This window comes from Poecilia formosa, unplaced genomic scaffold (assembly GCF_000485575.1).
Source record: "Poecilia formosa unplaced genomic scaffold, Poecilia_formosa-5.1.2 Scaffold78, whole genome shotgun sequence".
Lineage (NCBI taxonomy): Eukaryota > Metazoa > Chordata > Actinopteri > Cyprinodontiformes > Poeciliidae > Poecilia > Poecilia formosa.
This window is the reverse complement of record NW_006800017.1, coordinates 541,254-558,550: the sequence shown is the minus strand read 5'-3', so window position 1 is coordinate 558,550 and position 17,297 is coordinate 541,254. Positions and strand designations below refer to the sequence as shown.

Below are 17,297 nucleotides of genomic sequence, written 5' to 3'. Positions count from 1 at the left end.
CTGCTCTGCATTCAAAAATCTCTTGTGTCCAACAGGGAATACTGAAGAAAACCCAAAACACTGATTCTTAAAGGAGAGACCAGAGGAGGCGAAGACAGAAAAGCAGCATTATTATATTCAAGATGATATACAGAGTTTTATTTTTATTAGTGTTTTGGGACATCTGATTTCGAGAACCTTTATGAGACATTGCCTTATATTGTGGTCAGATACTTTATTGATTTGCACAAACCTTTTATTTCTTGACATAAGTGCAATAGCAGTACGAGTGGAAATTTGATTTTAAGAACTGCAGAATGTGGACACACATTTGTATAATATAGTTTGGGGTAAAAAAAATAAATAAATAAAAAATCCTGTTTCTGCAGATCTAACATAATTTTGCTTTATGAAGCTGCCGTTCCTTTTTGGCAACAGTTTTTCCGTTTAAAACATAGATGGAAAAATAAGCAAGGCTTCTTAGCTGCTTCTCCCATTGGCTGCCTTTTCACATCCGCTTGGAAACTAGTTCTGGCAACCTTAAGACTGTTATTGATTATTTAATCAAAAGCAGAAAACAGTACTTGACAGTTTCTTCATAGAAAGCCATAAAAGTTGGGGGGTATTTTAAACTGAAATCACATAATATTCACTTCGTGGCACTTTGAGCGAAAATTCAACCGATTGAAACGTAAACACCCAAGTCAGCATTACCAGTCCTTTTGGTTTACATTGCACTTTGTGTAGCCTTAGCTACTCTTCATCTTCCCAAACTGGAACAAAATGGGCAAACACAAGATATTCTGTTTTCATTCACTGTGCCAGCTGCAGGTTTGTTTACTCTTGTTTATATTTTTTTTCTTTTTGTTTTCTTCTCAATAGAATCAGATGGATTGAGAGGTGTTTCCACAGAACTTTGTGGTGTCACTGTAAACATCCCAGTCATAAATGTGGAATGTCACTTGTCATGTTAATTTATCTTTTCTAAGAAAATAACTAAAAAAAAAATGTCTTGTCTACAAATGAGCGATTACACTTTTGGTGAATGCCTGAGCCTGAGGTGAAACCAAGACATTCAGAAAAGGACATATCTGGTATATTGTATGAATATTATATCAACATGTAGCAGGTAGCTTGAGTATTATTATTAATGCTGTATCAACTGCTGTATTCCCTCCCTTTCTGTCCTCCTGTAGCTCCAAGATTCAATGCCTTTCCCTCTCACTTTGCCTTTTAAGTTGTGCAAGTTTAAGAAAAAATGTTGCCAGTATTTTTGTATGAGCATTTCAAAAATGCAATTCAGGACGAGCGTTTATTGAATTCGCCAAAGAAAATTTGCAAAGCCCATTGGCTTTTAAGTGGCAGATGCCTTTGGGGAAGGTGAGGTTGCTCTATGCACCAGAAGTGACGTCGTTGCGGTTTCCATTCGTTTCTCAGTAATCGGTGTTGTACTCTCCACCCCGCCTCCGAAAATATGAATAAATCCAAGTACGTTTTCCCCCTTCTTGTATTTGTGGTATATTTTATTTGGTTTACATCGCTGGGCTTTTGTGAAACCCTACAGTCAAATGTGAGAGCACAAAGACAAAGTATGACAACTGTGTAAGTTTAAATTTATTTGACAAGATAATTTAAACACATTTTCTTTACAGTATAGATATAGTACAAACTGGGAGAGAAGATAGAAATAAAGACAAGGACAGCTATGTTTAATTAAAAATAATAAAAAAAGAAATTTAATTGTGACGCAAGTATGATCATTTCAGTGTAAATGACTCGTGTTAAAAACAAACTCATAATTCGGAGGGCATTGCCTTATTGGAAAGCATTGCAGCTCATTCATCCAAACAATATTTCTTTCTTTGATTTTAACCTCTTTAGTCTTCATCTTCACACATCCTTATTTATATAAAACATGTCAGTGTCTTAGATCAGAGTGCCCTGTAATACTGAGAATGAAAGATTTGAAAAGATAATACTGGAGCTTATCTGAGTATCTACCACTCCCTCAATGCTAAAAAAGAAAAAAAAAAGAAGAAAAAAGACAGTATTAGGATCTTCCCCATATTCTTGTCATTTACAGAATTAGACATTAATAAAATTAAAATAAGGAAAACAATTGCAATTAAAAAATATTTTAGGGTATTACTGTGAAATTGTAGCTGTACAGAAGCTTGCCCACTTAAAATAAAAATAAAAAAACAGAAACTGAAATATTCCCATTAATATTGGCAGGATTAAAAAAAAACAACAAAAAAAAAAAACAGGCAGAACTTCACTCCACATAATTACCCTTAAACCAATTTAACAGAACAATAAGAAAATTTTTTTTTTGTTTACAAAATCAGCAAAGAAGCAGAGAAGGCACAGGAGATTGAAAGTCTGGGTGTCCTGCATCACCACTAAAATATAATCATCTAAATGACCTAACAGAAGCAAAATTGAAGCGTAGTGACAAACTGGGCTGTGGCCCTGCTTTCAGATCCCACTCCTCTGGAAGTATTTACAGTATTAAAGAAAAACTAAGACGGAACTAAGAAGAAAAACTAATATATTCTTTTTTTTAACAGAAAAGCAGATAAAGGAAAATCTCCCTAGCCTTACCTTATCCAGAACAGCTGTGACCTAAATAACTTAATAAATCTATAAACCATCACCTTTAAAAGTTCAGGCGGAGACACTTAATTGTGGTTGAAGCTGTTGGTTTCTAAGAAGTTCAAAGAAAATTTTCAATAAAAGAAGAAACCAAATTTTGAAGTTGAGCAAGCCATCTGTTGAGACGGTCCCACCTCTGGGCCCTCTTGTGGCAAATATAAAACATGCACCTCATGGCTGCTTTTCTCCTCTCACAGAACAGGTGCCCATCAGTGGAAAGAAGGCGGCGGCAGGTTGCTAGTAGTAGATGGGTGCAGACCGGTCGTCAGAGAAGTTGGGCCTGAGGAAGAGCTCAAGGGACCGGTCACTGCAGAGAGATGAGGGAGGAGACAAGGAACACTCACAGTTATTAGTCAGCACGATCCCAATTTTATCTATACACACACACACACACACACACACACACACGGAAACACGGTTAGACATTTTAACCACACCCAAGGATAGTTTACTTTTACTGTCTAAGAGTGATCAAAAAAAGTTGCTGTTTTGTGAGATCAAGCATGAGATGAAAAACTTTTCAAACATTATTAATGAAAAACAGTTTGTGATGCAGAAGAGGAAAAATGTGTTGGCATCCTAGTTAAATGTGTGTAAAAAGCACCCAATCCAACTTTTAATTTCAGCACATTTATCAAGTAGGAGGGAAAAATGACCAGGTTATATATTCCATTTCAGATTTTTTTTTTTTTAGCAAAATCGGAGATGGAAAAAGATAAATAAATCAATAGGTATTTCTGCTGTGATTACTTTTGACAAACTAATTTTGCTAGTGGAACAGTACTAGGTTTTCAACTGCAAGATTTTACAAGGTTGGAGCATGCAGAGGGATCTTTTAACCACTCCTCCTCGGTGCTCTTTTTCCCAGCTGGAAGCCGTGGATGACATGGAGGGCTACAACAGGAAAAATTTGGGTTTAACAATTTCTGTGTAATTTAGACAAATGTTCAAGATCATAACCCATGCCATCTTAAGTTTAGAAGTACAGTCAACTAACTTCCAGTTTGAAGACGTGACTATGGCATTCCCACTAAAGGTTCTTGCGGTGTTTGAAAGAGAAATAGGCCAACAAAATTACTAATCCTCCATGTTTAAAAGTGTTTATCAAATACTTTTCCACATATCATTTGTTGGCTGTTGCATATATAATGCATCATGAGCATAAATGTTACATCTACATGTCATTCTGTTTTTTTTTTTTCATGTTAAAAGGACTAACTGACCATTGGTGAATTTAATTTCAAGGCTAAGGAGTGGCCTCCCAAGTGGTCAGACAGTGATTAACCTAATAAATCAGAAAGTAGGTCAAGCCATCAGTTTCGAGCATAAATTATTCTGAGGAGAATGAACAGTCTGAATAAAAACAGCACGAGATTAAGAATTATTATTGGGTCAGTGCTGCAATGTCAGAGTCGCAGTTAATACGATTCCGTACAACTACCTACTGAATCATATTTGGACATGTTCAAATAAATCTTTGTCAAAATAAAATTCAAGAATGCTTTCTTTCATTTATTTTAAATGTATTTGTTAAAGTTATTAAGAGTTGTACAACTGGTGATTCAATAAATAATGATTGTAAGATCTCGCCCCCCCCCCAAAAAAAAAAGATCAAATGTAATAAAATTAAAGCTTGGACTTTTCCTGAGAGATAAGGATAATGTATTTTAAGGCTTTTTACCCATTCTTACCAGGTGTACCAACACATTTGTCAGAGTCTGTATGTCAGCATGCATGGTTAGTGTCTTATCTGGATGATATTGAAATAAAAAAAAAATAAATAAATAATAAATTAGCCCAACCCATGGCCTGCCAGATTGCCAAAACCAAAAAGACCAGTAATTTCCAATATCCTATTCCAGCAGACATTTAGCAAAAAGAGATGAGACCAAGCGTTCATAAAGAGAAGTAAAACAAAGGTGATTAGTTTGTTGAGAGGCGATGGAGACTGGGGGGGACTTACGGCGGTCCTGTTCCCTCAGAACCGGGACAATTCTGGACCCAAACTGGAAGGTAAAGAGAACCTTGGGGTTTGAATGGTTCATACCTCAAATCATGCATGGAACAACAACTTGTAAGGACAATTGTTAGTCTGATGCAAGACAAACATACTGTACGTTGGTAAGATTTAAATGAAAAACGCATATCAGGAGTGCAACACTTCATGCTCTACATGCCGTCTCAATTCAACACGACCTCAATGGAGACAGATCATTACCATGAACGGACCAAAATCAACTGCGAGAAACGAATCATCTCTTTTAAACAAAGTACAACTCTCACAAGAAAAAATAAAACAAAAAAAACAAGGAATGTGTGCAGGCAAGAAAAGTTCAGTTCCCCACAATACGAATACTGAAAACACAACACCACCTTCACTTACTTCTTCTTTTCCCCCACAAGGACAGAAGGTAGTGCAGATGTAATATGGGTGTTGGGAGGAGGCAGGGATGAAACATGCATGGGACACAGCCGTGACGGAACTACTCACAAAATGTTACTTTTTAGTATGAAAAGAAAAAAATTAAAAAAGCAGAAAGAAACGCTGAAACAAGGAAAATGCCTCGTCAGTGGCAGAACAGATTCCTCGTCAGACCAGAACAGTTTATTAATATATAGAGATGTGTTTTATTTAGAATACCTTTGTAAAAAGTCACCATACATTCAAGGTCAATTTTTAGTGTCACATTTTTCTGGTTTCCCCCTCCACGGCATGCATAAGATAAACGCTTCAACTCATCAGTATGTTTACTATTTTTTCTGGAAATATGTTACAAGGACAGTGTTTATTATAACCTTTTTTTTTTGTTTTTCCTTAAAAAGAAAAGACCAAAACTGCACAGCCACTCAAGGAATACAATCAGAAGAAAACAAAACAAAACAAACAAACAAAACAAAAAAAATCAGGGAAAATTGCAGAAAGCTGTGTTAAGTAAATCTCAAGTTATTCACAGCTGTAATTTAAGAATAGTCAACAAAAATTCACTGGAACAGCTTTAAGTGGCGAAAAAAAGAAACAGTATTTTTAATTTAACCAAGATATCTGGCAGTAAGTAAGCCAGGAAAGCAAAAAAGAAAAAAAAAAGCAAAGAAATAAACAAGTATGCCTGAGGGTGTGAAGTTTAACCAAGCACACATTTACTTTAGACAGACTGGGAAGAAAACAAAAGAATTTATATGTTTGTGTTTATTCAAAAAAAAACAAACAAAAAAAACAAGCAAAGTAAGGCAGATATGACACACCCTCCGGACAGAAAGATCTAGCATTGACACAAGGAAGCACAGCAGGACCTGTGGGAGTTCTCAAAACAGAAACACGGCAAGCTGCTGGACAGCGTTTGTTGAAACAAAGCTTTTTCAGCCTGTCTTTTTTGGTGGGAACTCAACAGTATTGGGGCCCCATGGTGCTTAAAAAAAAAAAAAAAGGCCATTCAGTCAGTGGCTTTAAGTACAACGACATTGAAGTCTTTTGGCACTTGAACAGTACATGAACATGTCTTTCAGTTTCTGACAAAATGACACAACCATGTACATGCATGAAAGACGAGCAGTAGCAAAGGCAGTCTCTTGAGAGGACAGTCCGAGATGTGCGGACTGTGATCAGAGAGAGTGTTCAGAGTCCGTATCGCTGCATGCCGAGCAGGTAGGCCCCGCTCGGGATCTCACGCTCAACGCAATCCTCCACCCACCAGCCGCTACTGTCCACACCAACGCCAGAAGCAGCAGCAGCACCCAGGACGGACAGGAGTAGGAAAAGGAGGGACCCGGGGAGGAAGAGAGGACAGAAAGGAGGGATGAAATTGGCCTCTTCCATTCGGAGAAGGGGTGTGAGTGGAGGCAGAGGTGCAGACAAGTGGACAGGAGGGGGAGGGGAAGAGGAAGGAAAAGATGGGGGAGGAAGAGGAGGAGGAGGCCCCTGTGCTATCCGGAGCTGTCTGTGTCTGTCTGTATGTCTGTTCTCACACAGTCGAAATCAATTTGCCATCAGGACTGTCACTGTGGAACAAAGAGAGAAGGAAGCTTGCCAGGTCGGACACACTCAGAGAGAAATGGAGAGAGACAAGACAGGCACAAGGAGGCACGGTGGCGTTCAGAGGTAATGTAGATGGGGGAGGGGGGGAGGCTCAGGAAAGCTGCTGTTGACCCCACCTACAAAACTCTGAGCACACCTGCCAAAATCATGAAAGACTGGAGCTTCAATTCCATCATCAACACCTCTAAACAGAAATCAAAATCCATTCCCCAAATCAAAGTTTTACAGTTTATGTTTGCTTCTAAGACACAAAACGGTGACACAAGAAAGGAGCTGCTGTTGATGAGGAAATTACAGAGCGACCTCCACAGCTGGAGGGATGTAATATTCATCTGTGAGGGTAAATACACCCTGGAAGATGGTAATACCGGTACAGAATAAATAAACACACACTTAGAGCAGACAGGATTGTGAAAAGCAGCTAAACGTTTGGTGCCAAAAGGCTCCAGGCAGGAATGGTCGAGATGATGTCAGCATGACGTACACTGTCACAACACGTACGTCATAAACACCTGTACAGATACACATCCATCTCAGGACACTGTTCTCTCTCTTAAGCGCACACCACCTGACACACATTTAAGAAGGATGTGCTGGCTGATTAGACAGGAACAAGCACTCTACATTCTGTTACCCTAAAACAAACCTAAAGTGTATCAAGAACTTGATTTGAATAAAATTCTAATTGACTTGCCCAACAGCTATTGGGCCATAAACTGGTAAACTGATCCTGCCTGAATGTATTCAGTAAAATAGATTTTGCTTTTTTGTAACACCGGAAAGAGACAAAAATCTAAAAAGGAAGAAAAAAAACTAAGTATCCAATTTCAAAGGGTGTTTTATATTCAGTTTTGATCTTCTGACAGGCATAAGAAGAAATACCAGTCGCTTATTGTTGCTGCTGATGGAAGATTTTCTACCAAATAAAAAAAAATTGTTGTCCACCCCAATTTTCATATTATGATATAAAATGTATTTTAAGTAAAAACACTGATTTTCTGACATATAGCCATCTTGAAAGTAAAATACAAAAAATGGCCTTGAAACCAGATAAGTGTCACAATTCCTCCAACACACACGGTAACAAAAAACACAAAGGTTTCCTGCCAAAAAGAAAGACTTACAAATCTCCATTACTACAAAATCTAAATAGTGGTGCTGAAAATACAGGTGTTCCTTTTTTGTTTATTGCAGGGAAAACATCGTCCAGCTATTTTTGTAGGCTCTATTGTCTGTTTCATAGCTACTCACAATGGGCAATCACATGACAATGGTGCAAATCAACTGCACAAATGAAACCCTAATAAATTCTAAGATGTGTACAATTTGTTTTATGACACACAGTAGTCATATTTTGCTGATTAACTTTATTCCTGCTTGGAAATTAGTAAAAGCGACATTTAACTGGAACAATATGATCCAAGGATTCTTCCATTAAGAATCTATTTACCATAACTCAAAATCACTAATGTATTATTTACTTTAAAGAAAAAAAAAAACAAAAAAAAAACATGGACTATAAATTCACGGGAATGCAAAATGGGTTACATACCTTGTGGCAAAGCGGCTGTCATAATCCTCAATGGCAGGCTGGAAATTAAAAGGAATTATTTGTTATTCTGATAAAGCCCTGTTGTTTTAAAACACAGACACTAGGTGGCAGCAAAAAACTATGCAGAAGTAACTTTTCACATACTGCAGGATTACTCATAACCAATTATGCAACAAAGCCTTAACTCAGATGGATGCTGCAAATTAAGCACACAAGTGCAACAGTCGTACAGTCTGCACATTTCATGGATGCTACGTTTAGTAATACCTGTGGAGCGAACCCTGCCATGCTGTAGGGCCGTGGGCGGGTCTGTGCTAAGCTCTGTGCCAACAGTCGGGCAGTGAGGCCGTAGTCAGGTGTGGGCAGTGATGCGTCGCTCTCCAGCAGGTTCCCAGTGCTGCTGCTTTTACCATGATGGAGACTGGAACTGCAGAAAGACATCAGCCTTAACACTGGAACTCGTTTGAGCTTTTAGAACCGTTCACGAAAGACGCAAGACGTACTTCACTTTGAGCTTGTCGCCATCGCTTTCAGGCAGCACACGTGTGTAGGAGAATGGGAACCAGCCACGCCTGGTGAAAATGAAATCATTTCAAATATGTGACGCACATTAATAAGTGGGTAAGTCCTTGAAAATCTATTTTTACAACCCATAAATTATGATATATATGTTTTTATGGTATGCATTGAGAGAAAATGGATCAGACATACATCTTGTTCTTCTCATTTTCTCCATAGTGCCAGCCATCACGAGCCTCAGGCACTAGCAGGGTGATGACATCTCCCTCGGAGAAGCTTAGCAGGGTACTGTTGTCGCCTGCGGCATGGGAGAAGATGGCCTGGACGCGCGAGCGCCCGTTCTTTTCCAGTCCGGCTGCCATGGAACTGGACCTGGGCAGAGTCCGTGTCTCTCCTGAGGAAAGTTGAATTTTAAATAAAGCAGGATTGGTGAGTAGACAGCTACCACATGGTACGTGACAATCTATTAACGCATTTCAATAATGAAAAAAAAAAAGAAAAAAAGAAAGATTTGGTAGTCAAACATTTTTGCACGGTTTTGCTTCAATTGTCACAGACCGATGACGGTGTGATACAGTCCAAGGTGTGTCCATGGCAGCTTACCCACTGGGTTTTTATTCTTGGCAGGAGCAGGCCTACGCACAGGGAGGGTGTTGGAGTAGACGTCGCTGACCTGTCTCTGGGGCTGGACCTGGGACTGGCCCTGTGCCTGAGTCTGAGGGGATGCTGGCCTAACTTGAGACACAGACATTGAACCCCCATCTGTCCAGTATTCCTCGCCGTGGACTCCTGTCGTCCCATTGACCATTGACATGCCATCCGGGCCCATCAGCCTCTGGACCAATCAGAAAATAAAATCAGAAGAATTCTGACAATATTTCGATTTTAAACCACAGTAATCACAGATTCATTGCACCAATAAAAACAGAAAGAATGACTCGAGATGCTAATGTGGCTCTAAGCTAAAGTCAGTGCTGTTCAGACAATAAATGAAATATCAGCCATTTTTCTTTTCATTTTCTCACCGCTGGGTGTCCGAGACCACTCCCCATAAAAACAGCCAGCTCCGGGGGAACAGGAAGAGGCTGAGCCCCCGGTATGGGGTCTGAGATGACCAGATTGGATTTGGAGGAGTGGAGGGGACTTGTGCCTCCAAGAGCAGCAGAACCCATCTGCTGGGCCAGCAGCATGGCTCTGTCTGGCAGTTTGTTGGGATCTGAGCAGGCCTGCTGCCACACCGGGATCTTCTGGGTCAAAAGGTCTTTTCCCTGAGAGAACATAGACAAGAATGTGGAAACGAATACAGAGAAAAAAAAAGCAGGATTAGAAGAAGATGGGCTCAATGTAAATACCGGAAAAGGCATTTTTATTCAGTACTATCCTTCCATATCCAGTCCATATAAATGTTTCTCTGTGTGTATCCTTGACCACTGCCCTTTGTGCAGCTTTGATGATGTGCTGCGTGGGTAAAGCAGACCATCACACAGCCAAGCTGCCCACTGCAGTATTTCCCAGCCTGTGGACACAGCTGTTCTTTTTACTAATGCAGAAATACTGTTTAATGTTTAATAGAAAAGAGTGTATGCAAATAACACACGCACAAAAACAAAATGGGCTTTGTGCTTTTGCATACAATGAGATTAAACTCCCATTTCCTTGGTAACAGATATCTTGCACATAAGGAACTCTGGTAGAGTGTTCATGAGTTTGGTGAAGGTGAACACTTCCCACACACACCCCCATGCTGATTAATGACTAGACTTCATGTTGGGAGAGGGGAGGGAAAAAAAAAAAAATGTGGTCGACACACACCGTCCTCCTGCAGCCACATCTTCAGGCTAGCAGCTCTCACCCACCCATAATCCCAGGTGACTGATGCACTCCATTACCCGTGGATTTAAAATCGCTGAGGAACAGAGAGGCATGCATTTGAAGCATGCGCACCCACACAATAACAAGAACACATATGTAAATGGATTACATTCTTCTTTAACAATACCTTATTTTTCTGGGTTGTAAAACGAAGTAGTAAGTTCGTTAGAATTTCAGAGCTCTTTGCTTCAAATATCAGCATTGATGTAAAAATGATATACAGGGATGAAAACAAGGGTTGTGTACAGGTAGCAGATTTAGTCCAGCCCATAAGATTGTCAGTTTTCAGGCTAAATAGTCTTGAAAAACCATTCAAAACAAACACACAATCTTTATTGTCTTTTATAGGGACTTTATGTAATTAAAAGTACTTCATAACTGACCACGGGAAGTTTATGTGGTTTTCACAATTCCCTGGCCAAACCAACATTGTAGCTCTAGCTGCAGGTGTAGGGTGGTTTTTGTGCTGGAGGGTGAACCTTTGCCCCACTCTTTTGCAGTTTCTAATAGTTTTCTTGCAGTATGACCCTGAATTTAGCTCCATCAATCTCCTCCGACTCTTACCAGCTTACTTGTCCGTGTTGAAGAAAAGCATCGCTACAGCAAGATGCTGACGCCATCATATTTTGCTGAGAAAAGTGTGCTTAAGGTGACATGCTCTGTTAGATATCTGCCTCCAATAGCATTCTCAAGAGATTTGCTTAACCTCATCTGACCAGCCATCTTGGTCCATGTGTTCTCTATATTCCCTAATTGATGAATGCAAAACTGAAAATATTCATTCTAATGGATTTCAACAATAGCTTCCCAAAAGGGCAAGAGAGGCAACAGTGGCATAAAAAGGGATAGTGGTCTAAATTTTCTCTGTTGCCTGCTTATTTATCATCCACATGCGTTTGTTTATTTGGATCTCCATTATCTGTTGCCGTAGCAATGGCTACTCTTCCTGGGGACCACATATAACTAAATATTGAATTATTCATTCCATTTGTTCTCAAATCCATTTCCTAGAGAATTTTACAGGAAAATTAGATCAAACAGGCAGAAATCTAAATTGTGAATTTCTTCAGTTAACTTAGGTCTCACATTTACAAATAAATTGCCCAAGCCATTAACTGCATCGCTCATGTCATTCACAGTTTAACACTCTGCATAATTTGTTCTATTTACCATTTTTAATTATCTCATTTAACATTTTCAACATTCATTGGATGGAAAACAATGTAAAATAGCAACTGTGATGCATTAATTTAAACCAATTTAGATGAAGGCATCGGCTCCTCTGTTTTTAATCTATACTAAAAAGAAATGTGTAAATTATGTGTAGAAAATGTTCAGAATTTGTTCTTTTTATTCTCCATCATAAATGACTCACTTCTAAATGGAAATAAAACCAAATGAAATCAAGATTCAAGGAGCATTTTGACTTACCTTTCCATGGTAGGCGCTGCTGTTTTTGGCCACAGCACACTGTCGGTCCACGAGGAAGCAGTATCTGCGGCGTTCCTCTGACAAGGCCGTCTTGTAGCCCTCAGCTATGAAGGTGTCTAGCTCTGTCTGCTTATTGCTAATGGTCTCCACAAACTGAAGGGGAACACACAGTAATATGCAGGCATTAGCATCATTTGCTTTCATATTCAGGTCTTGCTCGTTTATTCTTTTAGCTTTTTTTTTTTTAGCACTTTGCCCATAAGAGTTGTTTTTTTAAAAGGTACTTAAAATGCTTATAAATGTATGCATTTGCTATGACTGTTTTCAATCATATACAAATGAATAAAAGTCTGAAGCAGCTATGGAAATTCATTTTGTGAATTTGTTCAGCCAGCTTTTCCAAGCCATTAAGCAAACGCATTTACAAAGACCAATCGTCTGGCGTGTGGAGGGTGCAGATAAGAGGAAATGTCGAAAAATGCTGAATAAAGAATAAATTAGAATGCTGTCAAAATATATTTACTTCGTTTAAAGTAGCTGCTCATCTCAGAATCTTCAACAGAAATTATCATTTTAAGTACATCACTCTGCATGTCATTTCTCTGTACGGGTTTCACTTTATGAACCGAATAACTGAGATCAATTAACTTGTATAGCAATCTCTACAGATGCACTTGTGTGTTGTGTGTTGATGTCTGCACAGGATAATAAAGTAAATGATTCATTTTGTCTTAGGGCAGGCCCAAAAACTATAGACAACATTTCAGGCTCACTGACTATTAACATAGCCAAGCATAGTGAAAAAAGGGTGTGCACAAGAACATGGCCCTGAACAAAACGTACATATTTCAGACACAAAGAACAGGAAAAAATTACTGATATTTGAGACAGACGCTCTTCCCATATATTCATGTCTGACACACAAGCTCTGCATGACGTGGTGCTCTAAGCTGGATAGCCAATTAAGCACAAAGAGAAAGGGACAGAAGGATTTAGAAAACTTCACCATATTAACTAAATTTATCAAAACAACAAATGTACATACAAGGTTCCTGTCAGGAGTTTGCATATCTCCAGGTCAGTTGTAGATTCTGTATTTAAAAAATAGGTCAAGTGAGTTCTGATTTATGTATAACCGTATGTTAACATGAGTGATCATGTTGGTGAAGATTTTTCAATATTTTGATTAAGTTTTTAAAGTTAAGATTTCTTCCTGTTTTTAAAGAAAAAATTGTGTGTGACCCCAGTCCAAGTGTCGTTTCATTTAGTGACCAGCAGGGCACACTCTTTCCCACTTTTAAGCAACTCAGAGTTGGGTCTTTCATTAGCCAAGTGGTGGTGAGAATCTTCTAATTCCAGATGACACTAATTCAACCATTTTGAGTGGAAGATGCTGCTTATTTTTCCTCAAAAGAAAGCTGCTATAGTTAAGGTCTTTGGACACCATTAGTCAAATGAAGTGGGATAGATAAAATCATGAATAAGAATAATCATATCGTTGTGCTTTTTCTAACGTTTTACTGCATTTCTGTGCCAAAGAAAACAGAAGTGTGCAACTCTTTGTGTTACACTTCTACTGTATCGTCTTATAACACATTATCATGTCTGAATGATTTCTTTACTTTTTTAGCCTTTGCACTTTTTTTTAGTGCAAAGGCTAAAAAAATGCGTCAGACAGATTCAAGCTGGTTTAATTAGTGGCTACAGTTCTTTAATAAATGTTTGGTTAAAACATGAGCATCATGTCAGCAAGAGTGGTTTATATGGCTGCCAAAATATAATAAAAGGTGGAAAGAAGACTTTCATTCCTTCTAATCGTCTCTAAGAACAAAAGGATAGTGATTTTGTTGTGGAATGAGTCATAGTCTATGCAGTAGCTGCAAAGAGAATAAAAAGAGAGGGAGAAAGATGGAAGAGCCCACTATGGTAAAGGAAGTTTGGGAAAATACATCTGGATGCAACACCTACATGCATTTGTGAACCGGTTCTTGGGAACGTCAGAGAAGTTGTCCACTGCAAGGACCCTTTAAAAGATCACAGTCAAAGCGACTGCCCCTCTGTCTCTCTGGTGGAGTGACCCTTTTCGTATTTGCAGTCTGTGACTCACAAGCTGCTAGCCGCTGAAACACCTCTAACCAGAGCTAATAGGAGCGGCTCAGGCAGTGTGTGCTCGCCTTTTGTCAAATCAACATGGCCCCATTCTCCAGCCATTCAAAAGGTCACGAAAGTAACCCAAGACAATGAGTGCAGTGGGAAAAGCACATGCAGACACTTGGCACCATTATTTCCCAGTGACCTCAAGTTACATCAAGGCAAGAATGACTTGTTCTGCGCAGGTTATGGATGGAAACGAAAACTGTGACATGTCAGTGCAGCGTTAACACCCAGGCTTTAAGTTGTCAGTGTTGCAGGTTTTTCTTTGCATGTCTCATTACGTCGACATATTCAGGATGAAATCCCAACACTTCAGCACTTCATTACTCTGCACTCCCAACACATTTTCCAATAATTACAGCCACTGGGATGGATGCTCTCAAAGCATTTCAAAAGTGAAGAATACACCTGGGTTCACAACAACAACACTGCAGAATGCTGTAGTACTGGGAAAATTTCAAAGCCTCGTCCAGCTCCGTTTTAAGCTACTTAGAGCTTCCATTTTGTTCTGGTGCTACATTAGCACTACTCTTTCGAATAAACAAAGAAATACACTTGAGACTTCTAAATGCAAAAACACCTTGAGCATATTCTCATTGCTTTAATGCAGGCACCCTAAAAAAAAGACTATACTGTGGATGTGCAAGTCTATATATGCCACATATCAGAAACTGTTATATTGTGTGAAGAAAGGTGCAGCAGGTCAAACATCAGTGTTATGATAGGAATTCTTAGCTTGGAGTTCCGTCTCCCTCTCCGTTTCATCTTAATAAAATCCTTTGCAGCACAAAAGAGTTTATCTTGATAGAATCCCTTTATATTGTTCCTTGGTACTCTGCATTGTCTACATAATGAAATAATTAGTATTTCATCAGACTTCACCTATTGATGGTGCTTTGGAAGTGTTTAAAGGCAAGAAAGATCAGAAGACAGGGAGAGACAAAAAGACGGTCAAAAGTCGATAGTCGCCTTATTGTCGTCAGTCTCTTTTTCACTGCTAGACTGCACCAAGACACCGACTTGTAAAAAAAGTAGTCTCTCTCATCTTCCAAAGCATCACAAATGTGGTGGAGGAGGATGAAATGCTGCCCTCATCTCTGCAGCATTTACTCGTCTTTTTCTTGCCTGCCTCCTGCTGATTTTCTATCCGCACAAATTAAACCATCCAATCTGTCACAAGACTGAACTATTTTTCAAGGTGGACACTTGTAATTGTGAAGCACAGGTCTTGTGGGAGTGCAGGGCTCTCGCTCTCTTATTTGCGAGCTTTGCTTCTTGTGGGCTCAGGCACCAACGAGTTGACTTTTCTCTCACACGCCCACAGCTGTGATATGATCAGTGAAAGTGAGCAGACTGAAAATGAGAAAGGGAGATTGATTTTTCTTCTCTCCTGCAAAGTTGCTGTAAATTACGAGTCCACAATATGATGAGCCCTTCACTTTGCACAGATGGGCCTAATTGATCAGTCATGCAGGCTCAGTCCATAAACTCTAATTTATGTTTTAAAATGCAAAGAAATAAATGTTTTCTTCTCTCTTTGGTTTGAGTGATTCGGCCGAAGTGAGATGTTAGTCTAATAGCTGTTTTCATTTTCCCAGTCATTTACACTCCAAGAGAGATTCTATTTTATTATAATATATTATGTTTTAGTATTACTATTCTATAAATTCCTAAGATTTTATGAGAGAAATATTTAAAGGCTTTTTGGCTTTTGTAAACTTAATTAAAGAAACATCTAACAATTTACAGATAAAATAAAATTGATGTACATTATTGTTAACATTATAAAACTGTGGACTAGTGTTGCCCTTCTTAATTCTATGATTTTTTTATTTATTTATTTCTATTTATTGTTTTTTTTTTACTTCTTTTACTTACCCTTGCATCTATGGTTGTGATGGTAACTTGTGTGTGAACTAAATAGCCATGACAGCAGGATATGGGGGAAGCAATGGAATAATCTCAACTGGGGAAGAATCAATACTTGGAGAGTGAACCATTTTTTTTTCTTTGTTCAAGTTAAAATGTAAGATTTATTAGTTTATCATAAGAGCAGAGTAAATGAAAACGGAGAGAAAAATCTGCCATTTAACTCGGGTGTGTTGATGAAGAGATGTGTCTAAAAGTAGCAGAATAATGGATCCTGAGGACTTTGGTACCCATGCTTTAGTCTGTAGAAGCAAATGAGACATCATCTTGTTTACTTCTTAAATACTTGTGTTTGTTATGATTTTGCTTGATATTTAAGCAGTGGTGCATAGCAATCGATAAAGTAGATTTTTCTTTTGGGTTACTGCCTCTTCATTATTCTTTTTTGAATCTTTATTTGAAGGCTTTTATTTACGTGCATTGATGCAAAAATGCTCTACTTTAAATTCTGAGAAACGCAAAGATGACTCATTCTTTTCTTGATGTATACGAGTACTTCCTCACATGGCAAACAATTTATTCTTCTGATTGATTTCTAATTGATACTGAATGACAAAAACCATAAAAAAGTAACATGGCTTAATGTTAAAATTCTATAAATGGGAACATTTATAGAATGGAAACATTTATAGATTGGTATTCCCCTGTTGGAAAATACCAAACAAACAGAGTAAAGGAAGATGATGAGAAAAATCTGACATTTGACTCAGGTGTCAAATATTTCAGGGGAAATATTTCCCCTGTAGAAAATATACAATCTTACAGTCCCCATGCATCTCAAGTGTGTGGAACAACAACTGAATAAGTGTGCACATTATACAATTTAATGCATAAAAAGAACTTAATGAATCAAATTGAAATCAAGAACTCTGCAAATAATTACACTTAAAAGGCTATTCAATCACTAAAGGAAAGAAAAGCACCACTTAAACAGAGAGGCTTCATGGTGCATGTTGGATCTCTGCTCTTTACAGATTTACCGATTCTGGGGCCACAATCAATGCTCCCACTTCAAGCTGTGCTTCATGCTTGACCGCACTGTTGAGCGCATTCTGACGCCTGATGTCTTATGATGACACTTAATACATCATCTCTTCAAGACAGACCTGACACAATGGAACAAACATGATGTGACAATTGAGTCAGATCAATCCAGCTCTTCCACACCACCGA

General features: G+C 38.6%; 2 protein-coding genes across 9 annotated transcripts in view; one reads left to right on the top strand and one right to left on the bottom strand.

The window, feature by feature from the left end:
- aatka (apoptosis-associated tyrosine kinase a) overlaps window positions 1–1,997 on the top strand; it is a 29,159-nt gene extending 27,162 nt beyond the window's left edge. For all 5 annotated transcript variants that reach the window (XM_007556300.2, XM_007556299.2, XM_016673502.1 and 2 more), the window contains one exon: window positions 36–1,997. In XM_007556300.2, the coding sequence (XP_007556362.1) occupies window positions 36–64 (29 nt within the window). In that variant the 3' untranslated portion in view covers window positions 65–1,997. The remainder of the gene's footprint in view (window positions 1–35) is intronic.
- Window positions 1,581–17,297, bottom strand: part of LOC103140931 (brain-specific angiogenesis inhibitor 1-associated protein 2-like) — a 54,808-nt gene continuing 39,091 nt past the window's right edge. The window contains exons 7-15 of one of the 4 annotated variants that reach the window (XM_007556304.2): window positions 12,042–12,194; window positions 9,764–10,006; window positions 9,342–9,573; window positions 8,931–9,132; window positions 8,723–8,791; window positions 8,487–8,646; window positions 8,220–8,257; window positions 4,598–4,640; window positions 2,850–2,941 (exon numbers count right to left, since the gene is read on the bottom strand). In XM_007556304.2, coding sequence (XP_007556366.1) covers window positions 4,613–4,640; window positions 8,220–8,257; window positions 8,487–8,646; window positions 8,723–8,791; window positions 8,931–9,132; window positions 9,342–9,573; window positions 9,764–10,006; window positions 12,042–12,194 — 1,125 coding nt within the window. In that variant the 3' untranslated portion in view covers window positions 2,850–2,941; window positions 4,598–4,612. Of the gene's footprint in view, window positions 2,942–4,597; window positions 4,641–5,238; window positions 6,631–8,219; window positions 8,258–8,486; window positions 8,647–8,722; window positions 8,792–8,930; window positions 9,133–9,341; window positions 9,574–9,763; window positions 10,007–12,041; window positions 12,195–17,297 lie in introns of those variants that run through there. The other 3 variants (XM_007556302.2, XM_007556303.2, XM_016673505.1) reach the window with 3 other exon arrangements.